The sequence below is a fragment of the Pteronotus mesoamericanus genome, unplaced genomic scaffold, assembly GCF_021234165.1.
Source record: "Pteronotus mesoamericanus isolate MK-2021 breed Mesoamerican mustached bat unplaced genomic scaffold, CSHL_Meso_final contig_317, whole genome shotgun sequence".
Lineage (NCBI taxonomy): Eukaryota > Metazoa > Chordata > Mammalia > Chiroptera > Mormoopidae > Pteronotus > Pteronotus mesoamericanus.
The window spans coordinates 1644042-1671246 of NW_026555133.1; the positions used below are offsets into that span (position 1 = coordinate 1644042).

The window sequence follows — 27205 nt, forward strand, 5'->3', positions numbered from 1 at the left end:
CCAAGTCATAACACTTTCAGGCCTCAGTGATCCCAATTGGGAAATGGGTACAATACTGCACTGGCTTGCCGTAAGAGTCACTCGCTGACTTAAATATTTACTGAGCACCTGCTATTTGCCAGACACTGTTTTCGACTCATAGCAGTGAGTACAACAAAGCCCCTCCCCCTTGCAGGCCACTTAGGCACGTATGTCCTGAAGCCTCACTGTCCAGTACAGTAGCCACTAGCCACATTTGGTGATTTATATTTAAATTAATTAAAACTAGAAATGATGAAAGATTTAGTTTATCATTCATACTGGCCACATGTCAAGTGCTCACTTTTTGCTAATGGCTGGCATACTGGACAGCGCAGGCATGGATCATTTCCATCCTGGCACAAAGTTCTATTGGGTGGTGCTGCTCAGAGGGAGGGAAGAGAGAAAATAAAGGGTATAGTCCACAGGAGAGTATAGCACACACCAGATTGAGAAGGGTTATCTCCCAGGTTGGGTGGAGAAAAAGGGATTAACAGAGGGGTATACAGAGAGCGCTTCAGTAGTGACTTTTATTTCTTAAGCTGTGTGACGGATATATGAACTTTTATTATGTATAGTCATATCTCTTTTATGTATCTGAAATACTTTTTGCAGATATTATTTAGTTATCTTTAGAGAGAGGGGCAGAAAGGAGAAAGGGAGAGAAACATCAATGTGTGGTTGCCTCTTGCACACCCCCCACCAGGTACCTGGCCCACAACCCAGGCATGTGCCCTGACTGGGAATCGAACCCATGACCCTTTGGTTCGCAGGCTGGCACTCAATCCACTGAGCCACATCAGCCAGGGCTGAAATATTTTGCAATTAGAAAAATAGCGTGGGTCCTGGCTCTTGCTCTTCATTCCCTCAAGTCACATTCCGCAATCTTGAATTGACCACAGGGGAGAAGAGTGAGGAGTTTAGGAAGCCTTCCTGGAAGAGGGGTATGCTTATGGATGATAATGTGGACAGAGGAAATACTGTTGTCTTGTTCGCATCCTTTCGAGTCCAGTCCTCCCTTCCTCTGAAGAAGCCGTTTCATACATGAAACCCCCTTCCCACATTTAGCAGTCCCCTGGCACTAATTGGCATTCTGCTAATTAGCCTCATTGTCAGCACTAACTGCCTCTTTCCCTAGGGTACCATTACCTCATTAACTGTGGGGTGGGGTGGAGGCAGCTGCTGGGGCTGGGCCAGGGGCTGGGGCTTGGTGGGCTTGTTTCACGCCGTCGGAGTACCTTCCCCCTCCCTCCACACATTAGTCCTGGAGTTTCTTAAATGGGGGCCACCACAGTGCAGGGAAAAGAGTAGTGGGCCTGGAATTGGAAGAGTTGAATCTAGACCAGCAATTTTCAACCTTTTCCATTTCATGGCACACATAAACAAACTACTAAAATCCTGTAGCACACCAAAAAATATATTTTTTGCCGATCTGACAAAAAAAAATAGGTATAATTTTGATTCATTCACCCAGATGGGTATTGTTGTGTTGGCTGTTGTCATTTTCTTATTTGACAGTCTAAGGGTTTTTCCTTAGTCAGTGCCCCTGACTAAATAATCAGGTATTGCATGTTTTAAAATTTCCTGTGGCATGCTGGTTGAAAATCACTGCTCTAGACTCAGATTGAAGAGAGTGAATTCAGCCTCTCAAGGTAGATGGGAGGCGCTGAGGGCAACCAGGCCTTTGTAAAATGATCATTCTTTGCCCAGGGGTACTACAGCTTCCTTATTTTTAATATTAACTTTTCTTCATGGCTGATCTAAGGTGTTTTTTTTTTTTAAGGATGCACACGCATACACACACAGAAATGGCAAAAGTTGGTTAACAATAATTAGTAATATAATAATAAATAAATAAATAATACGGCTTGGCCGGGTAGCTCAGTTGGTTTGAGCATCATCCTCATGTGCCAAGGTTGTGGGTTCGATCACCACCAGGACACTGCAGAAGTCAACCAATGAGTGCATGAATGGGCAGAACACCCAGTTGATGTTTCTTTTTCTCTTATCAATAAAAAGAAGAAGAAGAATACAAGAATAAACTGTGTTTCATAAACTCACAACTGTAAACCTACTTTTGCCATCCCCTGTATATATAAAAGTAGATAATTATGATAATGAGCCCTCACGTATCTGCGAATCTGTATTGCAGCTTTGGCAATTATCAGCAGGGGGCCAACCTTGTTTTCCTCTCCCCTCACTCCCCCAGATTAAATGCCTCTTGGGGTTTGGATGGCCACTTATCCTATCACTGTGATCTTAATTCACTCATTTAGTGATTCTGTATCTCATAATTGAACACGGCCTATAAGTCAGGCACTAGGAAGTTTATTGAGGACCTAGTATGTGCCAAGTGCTTTATCTACCTAAGTTTATTTTACACTGCCCTCCCTGTTACTATCTCTATTTTATCTCTTTTTTTACAGATGATACACTTGAGCCTCGGAGAAATTTAATGACTTGCCAAAGCGCTAAATTCAAATTCTTTGTTTTTTTCCTACTATCTCATGGTCTTGACCTTTAATTACTATACATCACAGTGCCTCCCCAGACAACAGAGGCCGTCATGCCTTCAATCACTTATGTGCTCCCGAACCACCAGTGGGTGCCAGGCCCTGTGCGGAATACAATTGACATAGTTCCTGTCTTTAAGGAGATTCAACAGACATTTACAAATCAATGTGTTAAATGTTACCATGTGTTTTAAGCCAGGCAAAAACAGAAGAGCCAAACTGAGTCTTAGTGAATCAAGGAAGGCTTCATGGAGAAGGTTTAGGACAAAACATGTAGGACATGTAGGACAAAACAAAGGGCACTGGGCATGTTTAGCATATTCCAGGGAGAACGCACAGAAGTGCAAAGGCTGGAGGAGGGTCTGCTGAGTTCTGAGAACTGATTTTAGTAGGGCTAGACTATGCACGGTTGAATGGTGGAATATTGTAAAACAAGGCAGGAGAAGCAGGCAGAATCTTGAAGGGTCTTTGATGTCACACTTTACACCCTACTCAAAAGACAGTGGGGAGCCAGTGAAGGGTCTTAAATAGGAGAGTGACACCAGATTTGAGTTTTAGAAAAATCACTATGGATATGGAGAATTGATTTAAGGGGGTTGGACAGGGAGACCAAGTAGGAGGCTGGTAAGAGTAATGGAGGTGGGTAGGGATTGTGGCTTGGACAAGAACAATGGCAAGGTAAATAGGAGGGCAGGGGAGCAAGACTGGATGTGCATCCGAAAGTACTACGGAGAAGGATCCAGAAAGGAGGGTGTTAGCCCCTTTCCAAAGACTTTCCATTCAAACTTTCCTAAATAGTATTTACATTAAGGCTGGTGGTGGGGTCTTTCAGAGATAGTATTGTTTTTGGAAATGATCTCGAGATTCAGACTTCTCCCTCAACATCACAGCGAAAGAAATGCCCAGAGAGGCAAAGCAACTTGTCCAAGGTCACACAGCATGTCAATGGCAGAACATGACTCCTTATCCTTCATCTAGCATTACTTGGCCTCCAGGGAGTGATATGGGGGAACGGCTGGGGGTGCTATGCCAACATGACTCGACCTAAGGTGACCCAAGCAAGATGTGAAGGGGGTTAGACAGATTCCTCCGTCTCCCCGCTACCTCTCCCTGCCACCCTTTCCCCGACACGTGCCTCCAGTGATCAGTCAGGCAATAATTGTTAAAACAGTTCCTTTGTGCAGCACTGGAGGTTCAGAGATTAAGGTCTGCGGTAAGAGTATCTATCTTGAGATCGCAGACCCCCTCCTCAACACTCCCCTCTCCAGCTAGGGAAGGGGGATAATGAGCGTTCCTGAAGCAGCCAGTCCCACCCACTGCGCTCCCAACTCCTTTGTCGCTTCTCCAGCCAAGTTTTCACTGAGAGGCCCCGCCTTCTCCACTGTTGCCATGGCAATTAGGTGGGTGGACAGCCCATCCTATCTACAGGCCACCCAACCCTCGCGTGGGGAGTTACCATAACAACCCCCCTAGTAATAGAGGGGGCTGGGTTCCTCCCCCTTCCCCTGCAAATAGAGAGGTGGGTGGCTTGACTGGCAGCTAGGCACACGAAAGAGGAGGTAAAGGGAAGGAAAGGCGTCAAAGGAAAGCTAATAAGAAAATGGGGGAGAGAAAGGGTATAAAATAGGGAAGGCAAGGAAATGTATGTGCGCACGCGCGACAGCTGGTGGGCGCGCTTCGCGGCCGCCTCGGCCGACGCCCACTTCTTTCCAGCCAGGCTCGAGCGGTCGCTCGGTCCTCAGGCGCGCCTTTCTCTCTCTCTCTCCTGCGCTTGCGCGCAGGTGTCGGCGCCTAGGGGGAGGGGGAACCCAACGCGTTCGCGTCACGTTCTCTCGTCTACCCTCCCGGCGCGCCGCCACTCCGCGCCTGCGCAGGGGAGTCGGGAGGCTCGGGTTGCAGGCTTCTGGGCTAAAGCTCCTGTCAGCCCGTGGGTCGGTCTTCCTGCCGGCCCTCCCCCTCCCTGGTGGTGTCCGCCCCTAGGATCCCCCGATGGGGGAGAAGTGGCGACGGCGGCAGCGGAATAACCGAGCAGGAGCGTGAGCGGCCCCGGGGCCCCATTCCCCGCGGAGGCCATGGGCGACCCAGCCCCCGCCCGCAGCCTGGACGACATCGACCTGTCCGCCCTGCGGGTGAGCGCGCCGCCCCCCAGCTTCGCCCTGGTTCCTGTCCTCGCCGCAGGCGAGCGGGTTGGCTGCACCCCTCACGTGCTCCCCGGGGCCCCCTCCGGCAGCCCACCGGCTCCCTCGGCGACCCCCGTCCCTTCCCCGGGTGCCCACCGAGGCTGGGCCCCCGCCCTCTGCTCTTCCCTCTCCACTTGCTGCAGATTCTGGGAGCCAGTTCTGTCCCCACCCTTGGTGCCCCGCCCCCACACTTCCCTGCCACCTCTACCTTTGGCCAAGGTTCCAGACCCCCTTCCCCCAGGATGGTCACCCTCTAGTTTCCCTAAACTTAAGCCCATCACCTGCAGAATCTTTATTACGGTGCCCCTCCCTCCCCCTCCTCCACTCCCTTGCTCTTAGGTCTTTTTCCTCCCCCTCCTTTCTGTTTCTCGAATTTTGACTTTGCAACTGTCTTGAGAAGCTTCCCCCTCATCACCCTTTCTTCTCCTCGGCTACCCTTGAATTGCATCTCTCCCTGATCGGAATTTCAGCCTCCCATATCCACCCCACACCTCCTGCCGTCGCCCTCATCCCCCTGGTCGGCTCTCCCTAGCCCTTCTCTTGTATTTCAAGTGCAGCAGTCCAGAACCAGGCATTTCCGGTCTCAGGGTCCCTGAATATTACATTACCAACTCTGCAGCAGTGTGGGGCTGGGAGGAAAGACAAGTGCACTGGGGGAGGAGGGGAAGCATTTATTCTCTTCAGAAACTCTAGCATGGGCTGGGAAGAGGATGTTTATGTATGCACACATACAAAACACATGCTGTATGCTGTATGCGGTCAGTCAGGAGGCTTGGAAAACCTGCCGGAGGGAGGGAGAGGTAATGGAGATCTCTCAAGGAAGGGGCTAATTAGAAAAGGGATAAGAAGAAACTACTGCGGCAGGAATTTCTTCGAAATACCTGTGTTTATTGTTCCTCTTGGGGCACTTGCAGCATTCAGCAGCATTTATATGCTTTTCTTCAGCAAGGAGCTCTGACTTAAGGGGCAGGTTAGTGATTTTAAGGTGAACACTCTAAACTGTCACCCAACTGGTGTTTTGTCCTGTGTCCTTCCGGTTTTTCAACAGGCCTAGAGGGAAAGCAGGGTTTCCCGTCTCTGGGTTAGCTCCTCTTGAGGCTCTGTATCAATTGTCTTCTGGCTTTGGTGTTAGCCAGGGAACGTGGCCAGTATCAGGAAAAGGCGGTCAGCCACACAGGTGCCCCGGATATGCCTGGAGGGGAGAGGGGAATTGAAGAGAGCAGAGTCATGTCGTTAATTGGGTTTCTCTAGGTGACACAGTTTTTCTTGTCATTCAGGTCATAATTTGTTTGGTGCAATGTTGGACTAGGAGACCTGACTTGCTGGAGATAGGGTGCTGAGAAGGGAGACAGAGTATTGAGTTGCTGTGTGTGTGTGTGTGTGTGTGTGTGTTGGTGGGGAGAGCATTGAAAGGCTTTAGGAGGGAGATTCTTAAGGTCAGTTTAAACTTTGATTCTCAAGTGAAGCCACTGGAGTTTAAGATGATAGTTCAGGCTCCCCCTGATGTGCTTCTCTCTAGGATGAATCCTAGATGAACACCTTAACTTCCCGCTTTGGTTGTTAATTAACTGGCTACAGGTTCTGTGGCTGTGGGGACTATAATACAACGAAAAGGGGGTGCGTCCAAACCATGACCTTTGATTTAAACCGTGTGGGGCTCTGCTTGGGCTTCTATTTCCCTTCAGCCTCCCCTGCTAGTTTGGCTTGGATCCTCAGCCTGGGATTTCCAGCAATTCTGCGTACACCCTTTGACCTTGGATGTGGTATTTCCCTTCTGGACTTCTCTGCTTGAAGCAATATTAGTCTCCTTCCTCAATTGCCTCCTGCCTTATTCTCCTCTCCCACTCCAGAGAGACCGCTGCCCTGCTCCCAAGTGCTTGTCTCCCCTGCCTCAGGCTTCTTAAGAAAGAATATTGCTGCCCCCCGCCCCCACCCGCTACCACCCCAGTACTCCAGGGCTTGAGGGAAAGCTGTGCTTTCTTTGAAATGGGGCTGGAGAGGGCCTGCTTCCGCCTTGCTTCTGACCTTCTCTCAGTGCCTGTCCCCTCTGCTCTACCCCAGAGAGCTGCTGTGGCATTGTGGAGCAGCTAGCTCAGTCATTTCTTGTTCTATTCCTGTCTGTTTTCCAGTGAGAAATTGGTAACCTAGAGAATTACATCATCTTGTGTTGGGGGCCTGGTGAAGGCAATGGGAGAGGAACATATAAAGCATTTAATTAGCTGGTCTTGAAGAGCCCAAATAGTCATTCTCTCCTTTTTTTCAAAATGAGGCTTGCTTTTCACCCGGTGATGAGAGTAATAGTGTGATATTAGGGAAGATTGAATTGCACTGATCTCTTAGTCGTGTGTGGGGAGGCTACTTGGTGACCACAGGCACACTTGACCTCTTTGAGCCTTCATTTCACCGTCAGCACAGTGGATGGGGTTGCATTCCTCAGTTCAAGTCCCGGCTTTCTCACCGTAACTTTGGCCTTGGCTCTCCTCCTTTCCGTACTTGCTCCAGATTTTGCAAAGAGCGTTAGCCTCTTTAACGCTCAGTTTTCTCATCTGTATAAGTGAAGATAGTATAGTACTGAACTCAGAGTTGCTGAGGATTAATGAAATACTGTATGCTAGGTACTCAGTCCAGTTTCTGGCACATAGTGACCATATGCTAGTCCTTATTGTTGTTAATTGTTATCAAATGGCAATCAGAGAAGCCCTCTAGGACAACCGTATCTAAAATAGCACTCCCTCTCCTGCATAATATTTACATGAAATTTTATATAGCATTCCCTTGGTCTGCTTTATTTTACTTCATAGTATTTATCACCAGCTGACATACATATTTTCATCAACCCTGACTGAAATGTAAGTTCAGTAAAAGTTCAGTGACTGTTCATTTTTGCATTCCCAGTGCCTATAACAGTGTTTTGCACATAATGGGGGCTCAAATGTTTGTTGAATAAATGCCTGTTATAATAAGTGAAAGCTCTTAGCACAGTGCTTGCTTAGAGAAAGCATCCAATAAATGTCACACTTATTAGGCTTCCTCTTCTCTTTTATATACACACAATTAAGAATATTTCTTTTCTGAGTTGCTTTTGGAATCAGACCTTGTCTGGTGGTAAACAGAGTTCTGGAAGCCTCCATCTGAGCAGAGCCTTTGAAGTAAAGTTAGGCTCATTCAAGAGAAAATCTGGGCCTCTTGTTTCAGACTTTCTCTGTGTCCAGGCTTGTTTATATTCCAGAAGAACCTTCTGACTTGGAACTCTTGGCTTCTCACAAAGGACAAGTATCAGTGGAAGAGGACAGGGCAAGGCAGGAGCCGACCCCAGGCTGGCCTCTTTCCTTTGCATTGCTCCTTTTGGTTGACCCACTTCATAAATCAAACAGCATCTCTTTACTGTCCAACCAGCTGGAAGTTTCAGACTGCAGTGTCCTTGAAACTATGGAGCTATGTTCAGCGTTGTTGTATTGAAATGCTATCATGGAGCACAGTCAAGAGGGACGTGTTGCTAGGTAGAAATGCTGACAGAGGTGTTCTTTTTCCAATGATTTTGTGTTGTTTTGTCTGTTGATTTTGTGGTGTTATGTCTGTTCTTTGGAGAAGTCTCTTCCTCTTCCTTGCTTCCTCATGAGGCTGTGGGGCCAGCAGCACTTGGAAAGCTGGCAGTTCTGGGCACGGATTTCTAGGCTGCTGAGCAACGCAGGACTGCTACTGTGCTCTGATGTGCTAGCTGTCCAAATGTCGGTGACAGATGCCTCAGGCAGGGGAATGGGAAGGCTGACCTCCTATGGCAGAAGTAATGGCGTGGTGACTTTTTTCTTAGAAAACTGCAGATGAGGAGTGGAGCTGTTTGGGGAGCTCATGGCATCTGGAGTGAAGAGAAACGCTGCTTTGGCAAAATGATAGAAGGAAGGTTGCAGAGAGTTTTGCTGGAGCTAGGGGTTCAGCCATTCCCCAAATGAGAGCAGAGACACCGCCATCCTGTAGGCCGTGGGACAGGACAGATTGCCATTGCCCTTAGTGATACAGGAGGGGAAGGTCTTTGGAAAAGTGAGGTTTTGACAGTAAAGATAACAGTAGGAAGGTTCCCAGGGGGCCAGCTGGTTTATGCCCACAGCTTGCCTCAGCAGCTCAGTTAACGCTACGCTGTGTAGAAATCTGATTTCAGAGCTGGCCTCCTCCATTTTTTTTCAGCTTCGGACTGTGTGCCTAAGACAGGGTAACTCACACAGCTAGCATATATAGAGTGTCCTCACTTGTCATCTTGGGGACAAGATGGCAGAAAGTGCGCAACCGCCGTTTACAAGCTTGTACTCTAGCAGAGGTCTCTAAATAAAGAATGTGGTAACCTCTCAACCCAGAAACATAAAACAGTTCCAGGACTGGAGAGCATCTTCAGAAGCCATCTGAGAGTCTGTCTGACTAATCATTCTGTCTCCAAAGTTGTGCCAGAAAAAATTAAATAATATCCTTTCCTGCATCAGTCAGTCACCAATCATTGTCAGTCTACTGTATCGAGAATCAGGTTCTAGGTACTAAGGGAAGGATGCATATAATATTGTGCTCAGTACTGTAGGAAACTATGTAATCAGAGCTCTGGGAGCATCCACCTAAGAAATGCCTTTGCACCCTGAATGGTGTGGCTCAGTTGGTTGGGCGTCATTCCAAAAAGCAAAAGGTCGCTGGTTTGATTCCTGGTCAGTGTACCTGCCTGGGTTGTGGGTTGGGTTCCTGGTTGGGGTGCGTGCGAGAGGCAACCAATTGATGTTCCTCTCTTTCTTCCTCCCTTCCCCTCTCTCTAAAATAAATAAATAAATACAATTTTTTTTTTTCCTTAAATGCCTTTGCAAGCACAGACTCCCTTTTTCTGAACTGTTAATTCTTTCCTTAATATTTAAGCACCTTGGAGGTCAGGAATTTCTTGTTAAACCTGATTGCCATGAATTACTCTCATTTTCTGTTATCCTGTGGTCAGTCATCTTGAAATCTGATATTCAGTCCTTTCCTTCCCCCAGCAACCACCTTATATCCCCAGCTCCCTCAGTCTTTTCCTTGGTAGGTTGAAGAACTAGAACAAAAAGTAATCAGGTTAGTAAGGCAACTCTCAAAGCATTCTGTGCATGCCCACAGAATATAGAAAGACACAAAATCATTACTAGGTAGAAGACTCGGACCCCTTCCGGAGCCTACCTTTATTGTCTCCTCTCTCCTGTTCTTCCTGCCATTCCCTTCCAACCAACCAGTTCTTGACTTGCCTCTGGGATTCTTCCGTCTATAGGAAGTGCCTCCAGAGAGTAATTGAAAAGATACTTGAGGTCCTTTAAGGATAGGGAATGGTAAAGGAAGGAGAGAGGAAAGGGATGGAATTAGGGTGTCTCAGGAGGTCCTGGAGATTTTGTCCAGTGGCCAGATAACCTGAGGATGTATTTGCTAACTGTGGGAAGGATTTCCTGTTCTGTCTGAGGAAGCATGTAGAACCAGGCACAGAGGATACAGTGACGAACAAAACAGCCATGATTTTCCTACAGTGTAGTAGTAGGGAGAGACATTAAAATAATCGTGTATAATACATATATACAATTGCAAGTCATCGCAAGACTGTAGCAGAAAACTTTTAGTATGACATGAACTCTTATAACAAGAACTGTTTTTACTTTTTATAGGACAGAAGTATTTGGTGGGTTGATTGAGAGAGAAATAAATCACATATCAGAAAACCAAGCTGGCATTACCACAGAAAAGGTAGATAGAGGTGAACCAGCAGGTAGAGCTTGGTGATGACCAGCATTGGGAGACTCTGGAATGGGGCCATATTTAGGGTGGAGCATTTGGTCAAAAACCAAGGGCTTGGGGCCTGAGGATGGCATGGAATTTCAAATGGATTTCTTCTGAGCCTTACTATGGGAGGAAAAATGAAGTTTGTTTCCAAGGGTAACGGTATATTGTACATGGAAAGGGCATCTGACTCATATGACCCTTATTTTTATTTAGTGGAGGGAGAATCTCTGAGTGTGGGATCTGTGAACTCACATAACTGCTCTGCAAGAGGGTGGATAGATGTGCCTGTTGTCTAGAGAGGGCATATGAAGGAGAAGAGCATATTGCTAGATTTTTATTTTATTTAGAAACATTTAAAAAAATTTATTTATTTACTTTCAGGGAGAGGGGAAGGGAGGGAGAAAGAGAGGGAGAGAAACATTGATGTGTGAGAGAAACATCCATTGGTTGCTCGCACCCCCAACTGGGGACTTGGCCCGCAACCCAGGCATGTGCTCTGACTGGGAATCCAACTGGCGGCCTTTTGGTTCATTGGCCAGTGCTCAATCCACTGAGCCACACCAGCCAGGGCTACATTTTTAAAAAAAATAAAAATAGTATATATTTAGGGTATACAACGTGATGTTTTGATGTACGTAGTGAAACAGTTACTGCAATTAAGCTAATTAACATATTCATCTCCTCACATAGTTACCTTGACTGTATCACCAGTTGTCATTAATCTGAGTGGTAGCTAGTGTTGGAAGGTAGGTAAATCTCACAGAAGTAAGTACAAGTAGGCCCACTTGTTGTGGTCTGTGGGAAGTGGGATTCTTCCTAACATCAGGTAGGTAATGTATATAAATAAATGAGACTCTGAGTTTACACTGTGTGCAGGCAAAGGGTGAGTGCGGAGTGCAGGTGGAGTATTACTGATTTTGCACATTTGAAATGAAACAGAGTTGGGGAAGCCTCAGTCTTGGGCTTCTTGGAGGAGCTAGACTCCAGGAGTACCTTCAGTGTCAGGGAGGTGGCAGCGTAGAAGACAGAGACAGACTGGGCGAAATGTTTGGTGGCACAGCCTGTGGGAGGAGCCTTAGTGGCTGGAGATAGATGAGTGGAGGAACTGGACTCTTTGCCCAAGAAAAATGAGGGTGGTCAGTAAGGGAGGAGGTGGGAAGACCTTTGACAGAGGAGGTAGTTCAGACTGCAGACTCATCTGGGAAGTGCGTGTCCCCACAGCAGGAGAATCTTATAGGGCCAGAGGTGACAGGTAAAGTGGAGAGCTTCTGTAATCACAACCAGTAACCCCCTCCACTCAGAGTGTGGCTGAGCCAGTGCATGTGGCAGGGAATGCACCCTGCCTTCCCTCTAGGATGAGAAGGCCTCCTTAAAGAAGGCCTGTCATTGGTTGGTCTTTCGAAGGATAATGGAAAGTTCCTCACAGCTTGTTCTACCAGGAACCATTTGAGGATGCAATCTGAGGGGCTTGCAGTGCTGAATTACCCCTGGACCCACAGGCTTGGAGGAGTTCTCCATGAACAGCAGTCCTTGCAGGGACAGATTGAGGATCAGTAGGAGCTCAGTGAAGAAAATCTAACCTCCTTCAAGAGTCAGCTCAACTTCTGCTTTTTCCGCGAAGCCTCCCCTGACCATGCCAGCCCTCACTGTTCATGTTCTCCACCTTCTCACACACCTTACAGTTTAGCATTTGGTCATATGTCACTTCAATGTTGAATACTATTTTATGGTCTTGTTCTTCCTATCATCTCCTTTCATATAGGAACCAAGATCTGTAGTTTCCATTGATCCCTCAGTGCCTACAAAAATGCTGAGCACATAGTAGGGGTTCAGTAATTACTTGCTTGGTAAGAGATGTAGATCTAAATACCCCGTGACTTATCCTTTCCCGCTGGATTCAACCCATAAGCACCAGCGTGGGGTGGGCCCTGTGTGTGCTGGGCACTGTGCAACAGAAAACAAAAACAGGTGCCAACGCAGTGTTTCTCAGCCCAGGTGGCACTGCCTTTCAGAGGGTGTTTGGAAATGTTAGGGAGGGAGGTTAAATTATCACTGTCCTGGAAGCGCTAACAGCATTTAGTATTTGGGGGTCAAGGATGTTAACCACCCCACAGTGTCTGGACAGCACATTAAAAAATTGTGGAGGGGGGTTTCCACCCAAAGTTCCAATAATGTCTCTTGTGAACTTGTTATGGAAAAGGGAAAGGTCAGGTGAAGGACTGAACAGGTTTCTTCCATGAAGTGGGAAGGAAGTTCCTAAGTCACCTTTTACTACCTTCTGGGTGGGGAGAGGAATGTAGGATTTAAATTACTTTCGTGCATGGCATGTATCTCATCTAACAGCTTTTATTTGTCTGCCAGCACCCCTCAGGAGGTAACATGGGCCTGTTCTATGCCAGACTGTAAGAAAGATTTTCCTGTTCTCTCTTTACCACCCACCCACTCTTTCTTTCAAGGCACATTTGTAAGAAAGTGGCTGAAGTGTGTAGTACTTGGTCTTTCATTCTCGGTGGCTCAGGAAAGAGTCATCAAGAAAAGAGCTGGACACGGGCACCCCAAAGCCTAAGCAGCATGAGGCAGAGATCGATGTGTGCACACCATGAGGGGGCCGGCACCTTTGTCTCTTTCCTCTGGTCGTTCATCCCATCATGGTCACCTTGAAAACAGAGCTGTCGTGAGTTAGTGTCATCACTCAAATTTCGGGAACAACCAGAGGGTGGGAGGCAACTTGCTTCCTGTATTCCTTGGAGAAAAACAGCTTTGGAGGGGGAAGTGACTGGGAGTAGAGCTGCTGATGGGGACAAGTTGATGAAGCTGTGCATTGACTTCTCGCTCTCTTCCTATCTAATTTAGGAGAGCAAACTTGATGGGCTCTAGATCTTTGTCTAGCTAAGGCTAGGAGAAGCGGGGGGCGGGTGCAGGAGAAGCGGGGGGAGTCCCTGTAACCATAACAAAGTCATTTTATACCATGGATGCTACCTCGTAGCCTGTGGTGTTGAGGAGACAGGTGTTGATGTGGCTCAGAAGTTTGTCAGTTTCTCTTTCCCTTTAGACCTGTAGTAAGCCCTTCGTTTCTCTTCCGTCAGTTCAGAACAAAAATTGCTCTGATACAAGTCATTTACATTTTAATGTGTATTCATTTTAGAAGGGGTTTTGGGATTGGAATAAGAATAACAGTGAACACTTACTCGCAATTGGTTCTCTCCTTACGTAATCTCAGTATCTCACACTGTCTCTGAGTTGGATGATATTATCCTTATTTTCAAGATGAAGAAACCAAAGCTTACAGAACTTGGGAGTTAAAAGACTTGCCTAAGGTTGGACAGTCAGTAAGCGGCAGAGCCCAGGTTCAGACTCAGACTCCAGAACCTGGGCTGGTTTCCCCCTGTGCTGCTGGAGGCCCGCTCCCAGGGGCCACGATACAGGCATGGGTCCACGGTGAAGGAAGAGCAGTGTGTAGCTGACATCCAGGGATGTCCAACCTTTTGGTGTCTCTGGGCCACACTGGAAGAAGAGGAGTTGTCTTGGGCCACGCATTAAACACGTTGCAACACATAATCACAAAAAAATCTCATAATGTTTTAAGTAAATTTACAATTTTGTGTTGAGTCACAGGTTGGACACCCCTGTCTACACTGTGTGCTTTGAGCAATATTGTTTGCTGCTTGCTTTCATTGTAAATGTGTGGCCTGTGGCAAACAGGCTTTGAGCTTAGGTATATCACGCCATCCATAATGTTTCTGTGGTCAAGTATTTGGAGACTTGGAATGTGACTTGTTTCATAGATTGGAGACAGCCTGTGTGAGAAATAGTTTTGGCCTTTCAAGAGCAAATGATCTAAATCTGAGTGTTGGTTGAAGGCCAATTTTATTCATATATATGGGACACTTTTTGAGAAGAGGGAGTATGTGACTTTAGCCCGAGCTGTCAGGAGCTGCTGGAAGGTTGGCATTGATGGGCACATGCTGGGGATACAAAGCTTCGTGGGGCCTGTGTCCCGAACTGAGAGAGATTCCTGGGTGTTGGGCTGCCTGGCAGAGCGCTTTGATAACAGGAAAGGAGAGACATGCAAAGGAATTCAGATTAACACTGGAGGAGAGTTGAATGATTTAGAGGAAGGCCTGTTCTTTAGAAGGAGGAGGAAAAGGTTTTCTCACCCTCCTTCTTAAAAAAAAAAATTATTGTGGTTAAACATCCATCACATAATATTTGCCGTTTTAACCATATTTAAGTGTAAGTTCAGTGATATTATGTACTCGCACATTGCTGTGCAACCATTACCACCATCCTTCTCCAGAACTTTTGCATCCTCCCAAACAAACTGTACTCCTTAACCACAAACTCGCCTCTCTCCCCTCCTCCAGCCGCCGGCATTCCGCGTCTCCTCCCTTTTGTGTGTGCAGAGTTGAACAGAGGGCCTGACGTAACAGGTGCTTAATATTTGTTGAGTCAGGTGAGATGACCTGTCTCAAAAGTCCATGTGTCATCAGCCAACCCAGAACACTCCACCCCGCTCCTGGCTCCATTGCAAGGCAGTTGGCCTCTGAGAGGGATTTTAAATGAAATGGCTGCTTGGAATCACAGGAGGATTAGGCGGTGGAAAGAAGCTACGGGTTTTTCTTCCTTATTCAGCTCCTTTGCCATCTCCCAGCTGTGACTTGCTTTGTGGTTCTGTTGTTGTGCTGTATTCATCATCTTGCTTAGTCTCAGCTCTTCTCATCCTGGGGGTCTGGTGGGTAGGTACTAGAGGAAGTTGGAAAGAAAGTCATTTAGGAGATGAAGATAATTTAAAAAAATGTAGCATTTCTGCATTTGTGTGTGAGGCTGTATGTTTTAATGGGATTTCTCCCTGGTAGTAGGAGAAAATCACCCTTAGATGACGACCTTGGAGCTGGTTGAGTGTCTCTGTCCTGCCTATGTTCTACCTTTCCCAAGGGGTGACTAGTGGTACATCTCTGGCTGGAAGCTTTATTAAACAAACACAAATTCATGTATTGTTAGGAACTGTTCTAGGTTGCAATAGCCCATGTGTAGGTAGCATCAAGTAGAGGGAGAGTAGGTTTTTAATATCAAGCAGTGTGAGCTCGGATGCTTCTCTCCTGTGGGATGATGGGTCATGGAAAAGGCCTGAGTTCTTACGTGTGGAATAAGGTGGTTAACTGCTAAAGGTGTTTTGGGGAAACCATGGGTAGGTGGCCTTTTAGGCCCCTTTGATGTCCCTTTCCGACCTTTCAGCCTGCACATGTTGGAGCTGGGTCAGACTCCATATCCTTCTGTGGTGTCTAGACCCAAAATTTTTTCCAAATGACCTAGAATTGAGTTTGATTTCTTAGACCCATTCATTGGCCTACCCAACCTCCTCACTTTCCTTTGTCCACCCATTTACAGTTTTTTTATTGACCTTCATGGGGAAAGAGGAAAAAAGAAAGGAGAGATGGACTTGGCTCTCAAGTCACCCACCAACAGAGGAAGGCAGGAGAGCCCCATGTTGTGGAGAAGCCTGTCTTACAGGCCCAAATCCAGGCCACAGAGGCGTTGAGCTGGCAGGTTGCAGGTGGCAGCTTAGGGCCCACGGGTCAGGGCAGTGTCCCTAGATCACCACCTCTTGTGTTGGATCCCAAGGACCAAGGGACAGCTTCAGGACTCGTAGTCTTTTTCCCTGTCTTCTGTGCACCTCAAAAGGAGGCTACGCATATTGAGCGTTCTGTTCTCCAGGGCCTGCCCAGTACTGCGTGGCCCTTCGCACCACAACCCCTCACTGCAAACCAAAGCCTACTTGTCTCTCAGATTGAACCTAAAAATCTTTGAGAGCATATGTGGGACACTGTTCATACACTGACGTAACCATCTGAGTGTCAGATGTATGATTTGCACTGTAGTACATGTCAGAAAAGGTGCACTTCTGGGGTGGCGATTGGGGTTGATTGTGTTCCTTGGACTGAGTCTGTTTTACCAAACCCTGGTGTTCAAAGTCTGAATGAAGAAATGTTCCACTAGCCCACTCCTGGAAACACTGCGTGCCTTAGGTGTTACCCTGCAGTATGGCGTTATGCACTGCCTGTGTATGGTGATTATCACCGATACTAATAAAAGTAAAAAGTGATTTAAGTGCCTGTGTTTAAAGCAGAGCATCCACAGGCCATCTCACATTCATTCATTCATTTTATTTATTAATAAAATTTATTGGGGTGACATTGGTTCACAAAACCATACAGGCTTTAAGTGTACAACTCAACAAAACATCACCTGCACACTGCATCACGAGCCCATTGCCCCAAGCAGAGTCTCTTTTTGTCCCTGTTCCCCCCCAGCTTTGTCCACCTCCTCCTACTCCTCCCCACCCCCACTTTTCCCTCTGGCTGTCACCACACCCTTGTTTGTTTCTGTGTGTGTGTGTTTTTTAAATCCTCCCCCAGGACATGTTTATTGATTTATAGGGAGGGAGAGAAACACTGATGTGAGAGAGAAACATCAATCAGTTGCTTCTTGTGTGCACCCCAACCAGGGACCAAACCTGCAACCTAGGCATGTGCCCTGATCAGGAATCGAATCCAAGACTTTCTGATTTATGGAATGATGCTCTGGCCAACTGGGCCACACCGGTCAGGGCACTCTGTGTGTGTTTGTGTGTGTTTGCTTAATCCCTTTACCTTCTTTCATCTAGTTGCCCAACCCCGCTCCCTTCTGCCAGCTGTCAGTCTGTTGCATGTGTCCATGCCTCTGTTTCTGTTTTACTCATTAGTTTATTTTGTTCTTTAGATTCCACATATAAGTGAAGTTATTCATCTTAACATTTTCAAGGTGCCAGCGGTAGGTCAAGGTCTTAGAGCTTGTTAGGTCTGACTTCCACTCCGCTGTGTTGCGCAGTTCCCACCAAAAACAAAGGGCTCCCTTGTATTTGGTCAGTCTGGGGTCCAAGGTGCGTTCCGTGCAGATGAGGGCTGCACAGAATGACGAATGCCCAGATACTTCCCAGATCCCCTGTTCTGGCTCCCTAACTTCCTCGGACTGGGAAAAATCGACCGTCTCCAGAGAGCTCCCAGCTGGAGGCCTACTGGACTGGAGGGGCTCTCGGCGCTTAGGCAGTGTGATACGTGGAGTGAGTGTGGCACTAGGACCTGGGAGGCCTGGTTCTAGTTTCAGTCCCAGCTCTAGTTTACAGGATGAGTGTCATTTCTCCAGGACTTGGTTTCCTCTCTTGCCAAAGGAGAGGATGAGAACAATGGCTCTTCATCCCAGGCTCAGTCAGAACCACCTGGGTAGCTTTTCAACCTACATACACTCAGGCCTTGCCCCTGGGGGTGATTGAGTCATTCAGGGTGGGGTCCTGGTGCATGTGTTGTCCCTGGTGATTCAGATTTCCTTCCAGAACCACTGGACCAGATGATCCCTAAGGTTTTTCCAGACCCAGGAGTTCACTCCTGCTTTTCCTCTTTCCTTTCCTGAAAATCTTTGAGGGCCTACTATGTGGGACACTGTTCACAACACTGACTTAAACATCTGAATATCAGGTGTGTGATTTGCAATGTAGTGTGTGTAAGGAAAGGTGCACTTCCGGGGTGTGAAGCTGGGCTAAGGAGGAGCTGAGAGAAATGATACTGGCGAGAAGGCTGGCCAGGGTTGGCTCACTGAGGGTGATGTCTCTGAGCTGGTCTGGGCAGCAGCAGCGCCTACTGCGTAAAGATCTCAGAGTGACGGTGAAGTTGGGGTATGGGACCGGGCATCTGGGAAGGACACAAGGAAAAGGGAAGGTTCAGGCCCTGGCTGGGTAGTTCAGTTGGTGGGAGTGTCATCCTGACACACCAAGGTTTGGGTTTGATCCCCTGTCAGGGCACATACAAGAAGCAACCAGTGAATGTGTAAATAAGTGGAACAACAGACTGATGTTTCTCTCTCTCTTTCCCCCTCTCTCCTTTTATTCTCTCTTTAAAAATCAATTTTTTAAAAAAGGAGAAACTTCAGAAAAAAGTCTAAAGGACTGTGTGAAGTGTGAACTCCAGAACACGTGCGCTCTAGCATCCCTTGCCTGAGCCAGTGCTGAGTGGGGAGCGGTCAGAGCAGGTGACGGCTGATCCGGGAGAAGGGGGATTTTTACTTTACCTTTAAAGGTAGGGAGGGGCCCAAAGGGTAGGATCTTGCCTATCATCGCTCACCCCCAAAAGCATAGCCCTTGGAGACAGGCTTTACTTCAAATCCCAGTTCTCTATTTAATGTGTGAGCTCCGATAAGGTCCTTACTACCCTCATGCCTCATTTTCATCATTTGCCAGGTGAGGATACCAAGACCCACCTCACTTGGCTGTTGCAAGGGTTAAAGAAAGTGTAGGTCTGGTAGCTGCTCATTTAGATAGCTGGTAGCTGCCTGATTTCTCTTATGAAAGAAAGTGCCCAGAAAGGGTGTTTCCTAGGGTTCTGTTAATATTCCTCTCCTCCTGTGTTTTGTTTGGGAAAGAAAACCACCCAACCTATTGAGTTCTATCTTAATGGCTGTGGGTGGGTGAGTCACTGAGCCCCGAGGTGTGGGCATAGAATTTCGTGAGCCTGGCTTTCCTTTCTCTGCCCTAGAATCTTCTAACATCTGAAAGTCTTCCAGCCTCGTTGGAAGAAAGAGCAACTTCAAAATCTAATACCCGAACTTGAAACTCCTGTTTGCCCTGCCCCTGAGTCGGGAATTCCGCGTAGCTAGGCAGTCAGTCACTCCAGCCCTGCTCACCCTTACCCTTTTGTGTAAGGCTCTTCGGGCCCACCCAGAGGAAGCACTGAGCCTCAGGGGGAAAACCTGTGCCTCATCCTTGGGAGCCTTCTGATGTGTTCTGATGTGCGAGATAGGGCATTTGCTTTGTTGTCAGAAGGCAAAAGGCGCAGATTCCTGGCTGAGTGGCTGAGTGGCTGAGTGGCTGAGTGGCGAGGGCCTTTGGGCTCCTCGCAAAGCCTTGCCTGTGGATTTAAGACTCTTTTCCTGCCTCAGATCTTTGGGCCTTCCCTGCTCCCTGACCTTTGCTTGCTTAACGTTTGTCCTTTTGGTCTCAATTTAAATGATCACTTCCCCAGCAGGCCTTTCCTGGCTCCCCTCCCCCATTTTGACCTGCCTTTAATATTTCTACCAGTGCTCTGTATTTGTTTCTTCGTAGTCTATCATAGTTGGATTGTGTGATTATGTCATCGTGTCCTTAATGTCTGCTTCCTGTAAACTCCATGAAGGAAGGGACCACTTCTATTTTGATCACTGTCTCAGTCTTAGTAGCTAGCAGGTACTTGCTGTTTGAACTGGTGTCCTGGGTCCTAGAGTTGATATAAACGCAGGCAGGGAGGGGTTCTTAGAGAAAGGAGAGATGGACCTGGTGAAAAGTTGGCTGAGCACGTTTGTTCCTCCCTGCTGGTCAGGAAGTTCCTCTTGTCTCACCTACATCCTTGGGCTGTAATTTATTCTGGGTTGTTCTTTGGTGGGGCCGGATTCATCTGATCTCTATCCTCTGGAGACTAAGCCCGGTCTTCCTTTCTCAGTCTGTGATTCTGACAGCTCTCCCTCCCCCTCCCTGCTGGCCCCATCCTTTACCTGCTTTCCTGCCAACTGACTCAGCTTTGTGCCCTCTACCCTTCCTTCCAGGCTCTTTTCACAGCCCCCTTGTCTTTCACAGCATCCTTTCCTGAGTTCTCTCTCACGGTGGCTGGTTGGTCTCCCATCTGGAATTAGAAGCAATACACGGGTAACCCATGTCATGGTTTCCTTGGTCATAAAACTTCGCCAGTCTCTTGCCTTGGATTTCTGGACACCTGACTTGCACAGGAGGAGGTTGGCAAGGAGGTATAATGATTTGTTTGTGCTACAATTAAAAACCAGCCGTAAGGAGCCTTATTATTATGCAGCCCCTGATTATTGTTGTCCTCCTCCGTGAGCTTGCTGTCTGCCGGCCTGAAGGAGCTTGATGTCTTCCCCCTTCCCTGCCTGCCTCTCCATACTCTGCCTTCTCTTGCTCGCCCTCGTGTCTGCTTCCCAGGGAATCCCCTTTTCCCTGCCCCTTTCAGCCCTACCTCCAAGGCCGTAGACCCTTTTTCTCTCCCTTCTCTTTCCCCTGCCCTCCTCTCAATTCTATTTTTTCATCTTACTTCTTTTTTCCTGAGCTGCCACTTCTTCACTCTAAATCCCAGTGACACCAACAGGCTTATTAGTAAATCACTTTTTTTTTTTTTAAACGTGAATGTTTAAAACTTTTTTTTAAATTGGGGTAACATAAGTTAAAAACATTATGTAAGTTTCAGGTGGTGCATGACATTTAATTTGATATCTATATACACTATAGTATGCTCACCACCAAAAATTTAGTTTCTAGCGACACCATATATTTGACCTTTACACATTTTGCCCTCATCCCAACTATCCTTCCCCTGAATAACCACCAGTCTGTTGCCTTTATCTCTGAATTTGTTTTCAGTTTGTTTGTTTCCTTTTTGTTTATATCCTACATATGAGTGAAAACATACAGTTTTTGACTTTTTCTCTCTGACTTATTTCATTTAGCATAACCTCAAGATCTATCCATGTTGTTGTAAATGGCAATATTTTATCTTTTTTATGGCAGAGTAGTATTCCATTGTAGATGTACCACATCTCTGTCCATTCATCACTGATTGACATTTAGGTTTGACACAGTTTTTCCTTGCTCTGTGGGTGGCAGTCTCTTTGTAGTGACTGTGCAGATTTGTAGCACTTCATGGATTTTAAACTGTCTTACATCCATGAATTCTTGTGAGATGGGATTGGGTAGATCAGGAAAAGAAACTTTGAGAGGTTAAGTAATGTGCTGATTCACCAGATTACATGAAAGAATTAGAGCCGGTATCCTGGTCTTCTGATTTTTGAAGTATATACACTAACCATTCCCTATCATTTCATTTTACTACACACTCCTGGCTTTCTTTCTGCTAAAAAATAAAAATAAAAATAAATAAAAAATAAATAAATCTGCCCTTGAGTTATCCTCTTAAAGTACTGAACCTCCCTATAAGTTGTCCTCAGAGGTGGGGGTCACCTTCCATACTTTTCACCTAACCCAGCCTAAGTACTTCACCTAAGTAAGAAGAAGGCCCACTGCTTTCTCCTTTCCAGAATACTTAGCTCCTTTCTCCTCCAGGAAGCCTTCCCTTTATCTCTTCTTGCCCTGTTGCTTCCTACAGTCTTTGGATCCTTATTAATGTTCGCACTTGGGTTTTGCCAACTATAGAGGAGTTCCCTGCTTTAAGAAAGTCCACTTTCTAATGATATCTATTTACCAAGTATATAAATTATGGGGTGCTGATTTACATGACAAAAAAGATTCGCTTTTATTTCATTTTATTTACTTATTTATTCATTTTTATTGAATTTATTGGGTGGTACTGGTTAACAAAATTATACAGGTTTTAGGTGCATAATTCCACAAGAAAAAGGATTCACTTTTAGTAACTGCTTCAGTACCTTGCTTTTAAGTGAGTATTCATGGATTATTTTGAAAGAAGGGAAATAAACCCAAAACTAAAACTAGTGTTAGAAACCATTGTATTAAGGAGAGGGAAATGTTTTTCTAGATAACACCAGGTTTCTTTATGTCTGTGTATGTTCATTCAGCAGGCAGGTATTGAATGTGGCCCTGACCACCAAGGACTTAGTCTAGCTGAGGAGACAATTAATTAGTCGATCAAAAACCATAGTTGATGCCATGAAAGGGGCAGTATAGAGGGCTGTGAGAGCAGATAGTCGGGGAAGCTCCCCGGAGGAGGTGACGTCTACGTTGAGGTCTGAAAGGATAGGCGTGGGACACTCTGGTAAAGAGGAGAGTGGTACCAGATTACATGAAAGAATCAGAGCCGGTATCCGGTATTGGGAGAGCGAGCAGCATGTGCAAAGGCCCCGAAATGAGACAGGGCATGAGGAGAACTGAAGGGAATCCAGTAGAGTGTAGTGCCCTTGCCCCTCAGCCTCGTCCCCAACCTAGCAAGAAAGAAAATGACCCCAAGATGGGAACTGGCAAAGCTCCAGATAAGCTGCCCTGGGATAATCAGCTGTAAGGCAGTCAGACTTGATTCTAAGGAAGAACCTCTTCGGTCCACAGACATAAGTGGAATCTAGTGGACAAAGCCAGGGAGTGGACTGTGAGAAGCCTCCTCGGATTTGCCATCAGAAGACTAAACAGGCTTGAGTTCTAGCTTTGCCTTGACATATTGAATACATCTAACTTCTTGGAGCCTTGTGTTTGTCATCTGTGAAATGGGGTACTAATTTCCACCTGGGTCCCTACACTACAGGTGTGAAGTGCAAACGAGATAAGGATTGGGAAGGCACCTTGTAGATTGCACGGTGCTGGGCACCTGGGCGATGGCTGCAGCGCCGGGCAGCAGCCAGGAGGTGATTTTGCTGGCTGCAGAAAAATCAAACTGTTCTCATAGCTTACAGTGTCTTAAAAGCAAAAACCTTCAGAAGTGGAGACTTGGGAAGTGAGTATTAGAGAGGAAAAGGGAAGGTACCTCCTCAGCTGCCTAGAAGACTTTGCAAGATCTTCCAGCCCTGGGCAGGGGGCGGCGAGAATGGCCTCCAGCATCTTCAGACCTGAGAGTAGATGTTCTCCTAGGTCTGCGGTTCTCGGTTTTCCCTTAGAAGGCACTGGAGGCAGGCGGAACTTCAAAAACAAGCTGTTTATCTTTTAGGTTTTTTGGTTTATTTTTAAATTTCTGACTGTGATGGTATTTATTTTTTTCCTTTTCCCTTTCCCCACTTGTCTGTCTCAGCATCGGGAAGAGACCATCTGTCTCCTGCCTTGCCTGCAGCCATTTCAGAACCAGCACAAGGCTGCTTGAATTCTCTTCCATCTTCTCTTTCCCTCCCTCCCCCTCTGTCTGACTTTCTCTCCACTGCACTTGCCAGAAATCTCCCATCCAGCTCCCTCCATGCCTCAGCTACCCGCGTGCGGTGGGCATCTGCAGTCCTAAAGACCTCTGGTCCCGGTAAAGCACCACCAGGCCAGGGTCCCTCATCCTGGGCCTGGAGGCATGGAGGGGAACTGCTCCCAGCCCCCTGGCCTCGGCAGTGCCCCCTCTGCTCTGACTGGTTTCTGATTAGAATGGTATTTGTGTTCATGTAAGTCTCATGTCTCAGCTTGATTTCGCCTCTGCGTGTATCTGCAAGCATGTATGTTCATGTTCACGTGTGTGTCCTAGCATAGAGACTCGGAAGGAGTGATTTAAAAGCTACTGCTCGCGGAGCCTACTTGATTTCCTCCCCTCCCGCACTCCATTCCCATAAAAACACTTCAGAACACGTATAGCAGTCAATAGATGACCAAAGGACTAGTACTTCACAGTGTGGAACCAGAATAGAAGGATTCGATTCAGGTCCACAGTGTGAGAGGTAGGTCCAGAGCAGAGCGGAGAGCCAGGTCTACAGAGTGATGAAAGCTGGGAGAGGGAGCTTTTTGAAGGCTCTATTAGAGTCCAGTTTGTTATTGGCCATGATGGACAGTGGGGGGTTGATGAAGGTTTTAAACTTCCTTTGGCGCTCTCTCCCTTCCAGTTTGGCGGCTCAGTGCAGAGGTGCTCTGATGATCCCTCTTCTCCCTCAGTGTCCTTTCTCACCATCGGCATATTTCGCCGGTTTCATGCTTTGGCCTCGGGCCTGCTTTCCCCCGGGCCCTGTGGGGTGGAGATGGGAGTGCGGTGACACACTTCCCCTGGCTGGCTTGGGGAGATGGGGACTGACTCAGGCCTTGGAGGACCACGCCCCATTGAAAAAGGCGGGCTTCTGGGCCAGTTTTGGGTCTCTGGCGCTGTGTCTGGTTTCTCTGCTTGGATAGGAAGGAGGAGGTGACATAATGAAACTTCCTGCCACTTCCCTGCCCCCAGTCCACACATCCACCCCCCTTTTTTCCCTCTTACACACACATACTTTCTTTCTCACACACCCTCCGGTATTTTCTGTATCATGTGCACACACGCAGAGATATCCTGCCGCTACTCATAGCTAACTGAAGGACGTCTAAGTCTCCACCCCCTACCAGAATACTCTCTGGACTTCGTATCTCTGCCGGTCCTGAAGAAGGCCTGTGCCCTGCGCCACGTGAGCGGTCGCAGCCACCCTGTCTCTGCCCCGCTTCTCCCAGGCCCTCAGCCCCTCCCCTGGTGGTGGCTTCAGGATGTCTCCTGTAGAAGGGGTTCATGTTAGTAACTTGGTAGGTAGTGGGACTAAGGGATGGGATTTAAAACTGCATTTGCATCTCTGTCACTGTTTCAGCACTTAGATTATTGGGGTTTGGGTGTGGCTTCGAGGCTGCTGCTGAGCTGCTGAGAGGTGGCCGGCTCCCTCGCCCAGGCGGTGCCTCGGTGCCACGCTGCCACCGCACTGCCTCTGCCCCCCTCTTCCTCTTCGTGTGGGCCTTCTGGGTCACAGGAAGAGCTCAGGAAAACAGGCCTATTGTTTTCTTCTGGCCTCTCAGCCCAGCCCAGTCTCAATACCAGATAAATAGAGGCTCCACAGGCCCTGGCAGCCCTGCTGTTCAAGAGCAAGAGACTTGTTTGTCTTGGGTCTCCCCGATGCCAGCTCTGAGTTCCCTGGTAGACCACAAGTTCCCATTCTCTTTCCCTCGTGGCCTGGCCATCCTTTTTCCCCCTTCCCAGTCTGTCTTTGTCACAGGTTTCTCTGAGTCTCTCATCCTCTGTGGAGTCCTGGTGTGCTTGGCAATAGGAGTGGGCCTGGCTTATCTGTAAGTGGGAGGAAGTGGGGCTGTGGCCTCCTCTCCCCGCCCCGTCCTCCTATCCCCTCACACCCCAGAGCAGCCTGCCTCCTGGCGCTGCTTCCCAATTGTCGGGCATAGGGCGGCACCCCGCCTGGGTTAAAGAAAAGAATGGCGCTGGTTGTGGCATCAGGGCCTGCCAGGACATGGTGGAGTGAATGATCATCGCTGGGCCTGCAGCGCAGGAGAGACCAGTCCCTTCCCCCGCCGCTTTGCCAAGGACTCGCGGCCCTTCCCCAGGCTTCCTGGTTCTAGTTCTGCCATTCTGGCAGCCTCCTACAATCTCCTGGAATTCGTAATGGATGGGCCCTTCCAGCTCTGAAATTCTGTAATTATAAGACTCAACAAAAAAGTAGGGGATACATTTTCCTGTCTTACTACTGCTTCAGTTACTTCGCAAGCAATCTTGCCGTGTATGGTAGAGTACGCTGCTCTCCTCAGCAAGTTAATTTTCTGTGTTGATGTCTGACTGAGGAGCTCCTAGAAGATGGAGCCAGTGTTTAAGGAGGCATTCTTGGACAGGCACTTAAAAACGATGCCAGCTAATATTGATAGTAAATAACAGTTTGCTTTTGTTAAAGTGCTTCCAAAAAAAAAAAAACAACAACAAAAAACCACAACCCTTACCCCTCAGAGGATTTCATCTGCACACAAAGCAGACACTGTGTGAAATTACAAATTGCAGATTACGTTCTCATGAGTGACTTTCCCCACTTGGAGACGGCAGCCTGATGGGCCCTGGGAAGAGGCACAGTGTCAGAGGAGGTATTGCTGTTTGTGGACCAGGCCTGGAGGCCAGGTCCCTTTCACCCTACGTTTCCCTATGACTCCAGGTCTCTCCTGCACATTTCTAGGTAGTTGCATGATAATTGTGAGGGAGCAACTGGGCTTTTCTCCTTCTTTCCTTGTCTCACAGCCTTCAGTTACTGCTCCCTTGTCCTTGAGCTTCAGGTAGTAACGCCCCGGCCCCCCCATCCCAGCCTCTGAACTGGACTGTGATTCATTGGTCCTGAAACAATTGATGCATAAACTCCTTTGCATTTTCCCTTGGGAAATAGACACAACCTTCATTTCTCACCCAATCTCATTTTGTCCTACTACTGCATTAAAATGACTTTCAGGTTTCAGGGAAGGGAAGGAAAAGGTCAGTAGGCACTGGTCCCAGGCACCAGACTGACTTGTTGTTTGTCGTAGCTGTGCTCCCCATTTCCCCGTAGTTCTTTCTCCTTGTAGGAGCTGCGAGAGGGATCCAGGGAGCCCCTTGAAGGCCAGCAGAGCAAGGAAGAATGAGCCCAAGGCCAGTTTGTGCCCGGTTCTCTCCTGGCCAGTCCTGGTGAACACAGCCCTTGATGAGATGTAAATCGGCACTTTGGGGAGGATCAAGATGCTGCCGAGCATTTAGTGTGTGCTAAAGGCTGGGGAGATTCTGAAGCATAAGGTAGTGCCTTCCAGAAGTCCTTGGGCTACAGCTGAGGGGAACTGAAGACAGAAGAGTCTAAAGGGACACCTCATCCCTTTCTGCCCCTTTGCCCTTCCTCAGGCTGTGTCTCCTCTTTACCCACCCAGCTTGGTGCCTCATTTCTCCCTCTAGCTTCTTATCCTCAACTTCTCCCAGAAAGCTTTCCTTGACCAGATCCATCTCTACCTTCTTCTGTCTGGCATTTAAATGTTAAAGCGACAAGCATCTGGGTACCTCATTCATACTCAGAAATATACGTGGTGCTGTGAGGAAGACAAGAGGAGACGATAGGCCATTTTCCAGTCGCGAAAGGGAAACGTGCTGAATGAGCTGCCTGTCACTGTGTTCCTGGCAGGTTTAAATGAGTGTGAAACATGGTCCCTTGTATAACACAGTGCACCTGGAGGCTGTCTCTTCATCTCTGAATGTGTATATTATAAATCATAAATTGCATTACACAGTGTAAAGCACAGTGCCGTGTAACATATTGCTGACTGTTTTTGACCTACAT

At 47.5% G+C, this 27205-nt stretch overlaps 2 protein-coding genes across 14 annotated transcripts in view; one reads left to right on the forward strand and one right to left on the reverse strand.

Moving 5' to 3' along the window:
- The window catches only part of CHRNE (cholinergic receptor nicotinic epsilon subunit), a 143416-nt gene that overhangs the window by 74583 nt on the left and 41628 nt on the right, over positions 1 to 27205 (reverse strand). The window lies entirely within an intron of this gene.
- Positions 4402 to 27205, forward strand: part of MINK1 (misshapen like kinase 1) — a 59317-nt gene continuing 36513 nt past the window's right edge. For all 11 annotated transcript variants that reach the window (XM_054575792.1, XM_054575793.1, XM_054575794.1 and 8 more), the window contains exon 1: positions 4402 to 4660. In XM_054575792.1, the coding sequence (XP_054431767.1) occupies positions 4604 to 4660 (57 nt within the window). In that variant the 5' untranslated portion in view covers positions 4402 to 4603. The remainder of the gene's footprint in view (positions 4661 to 27205) is intronic.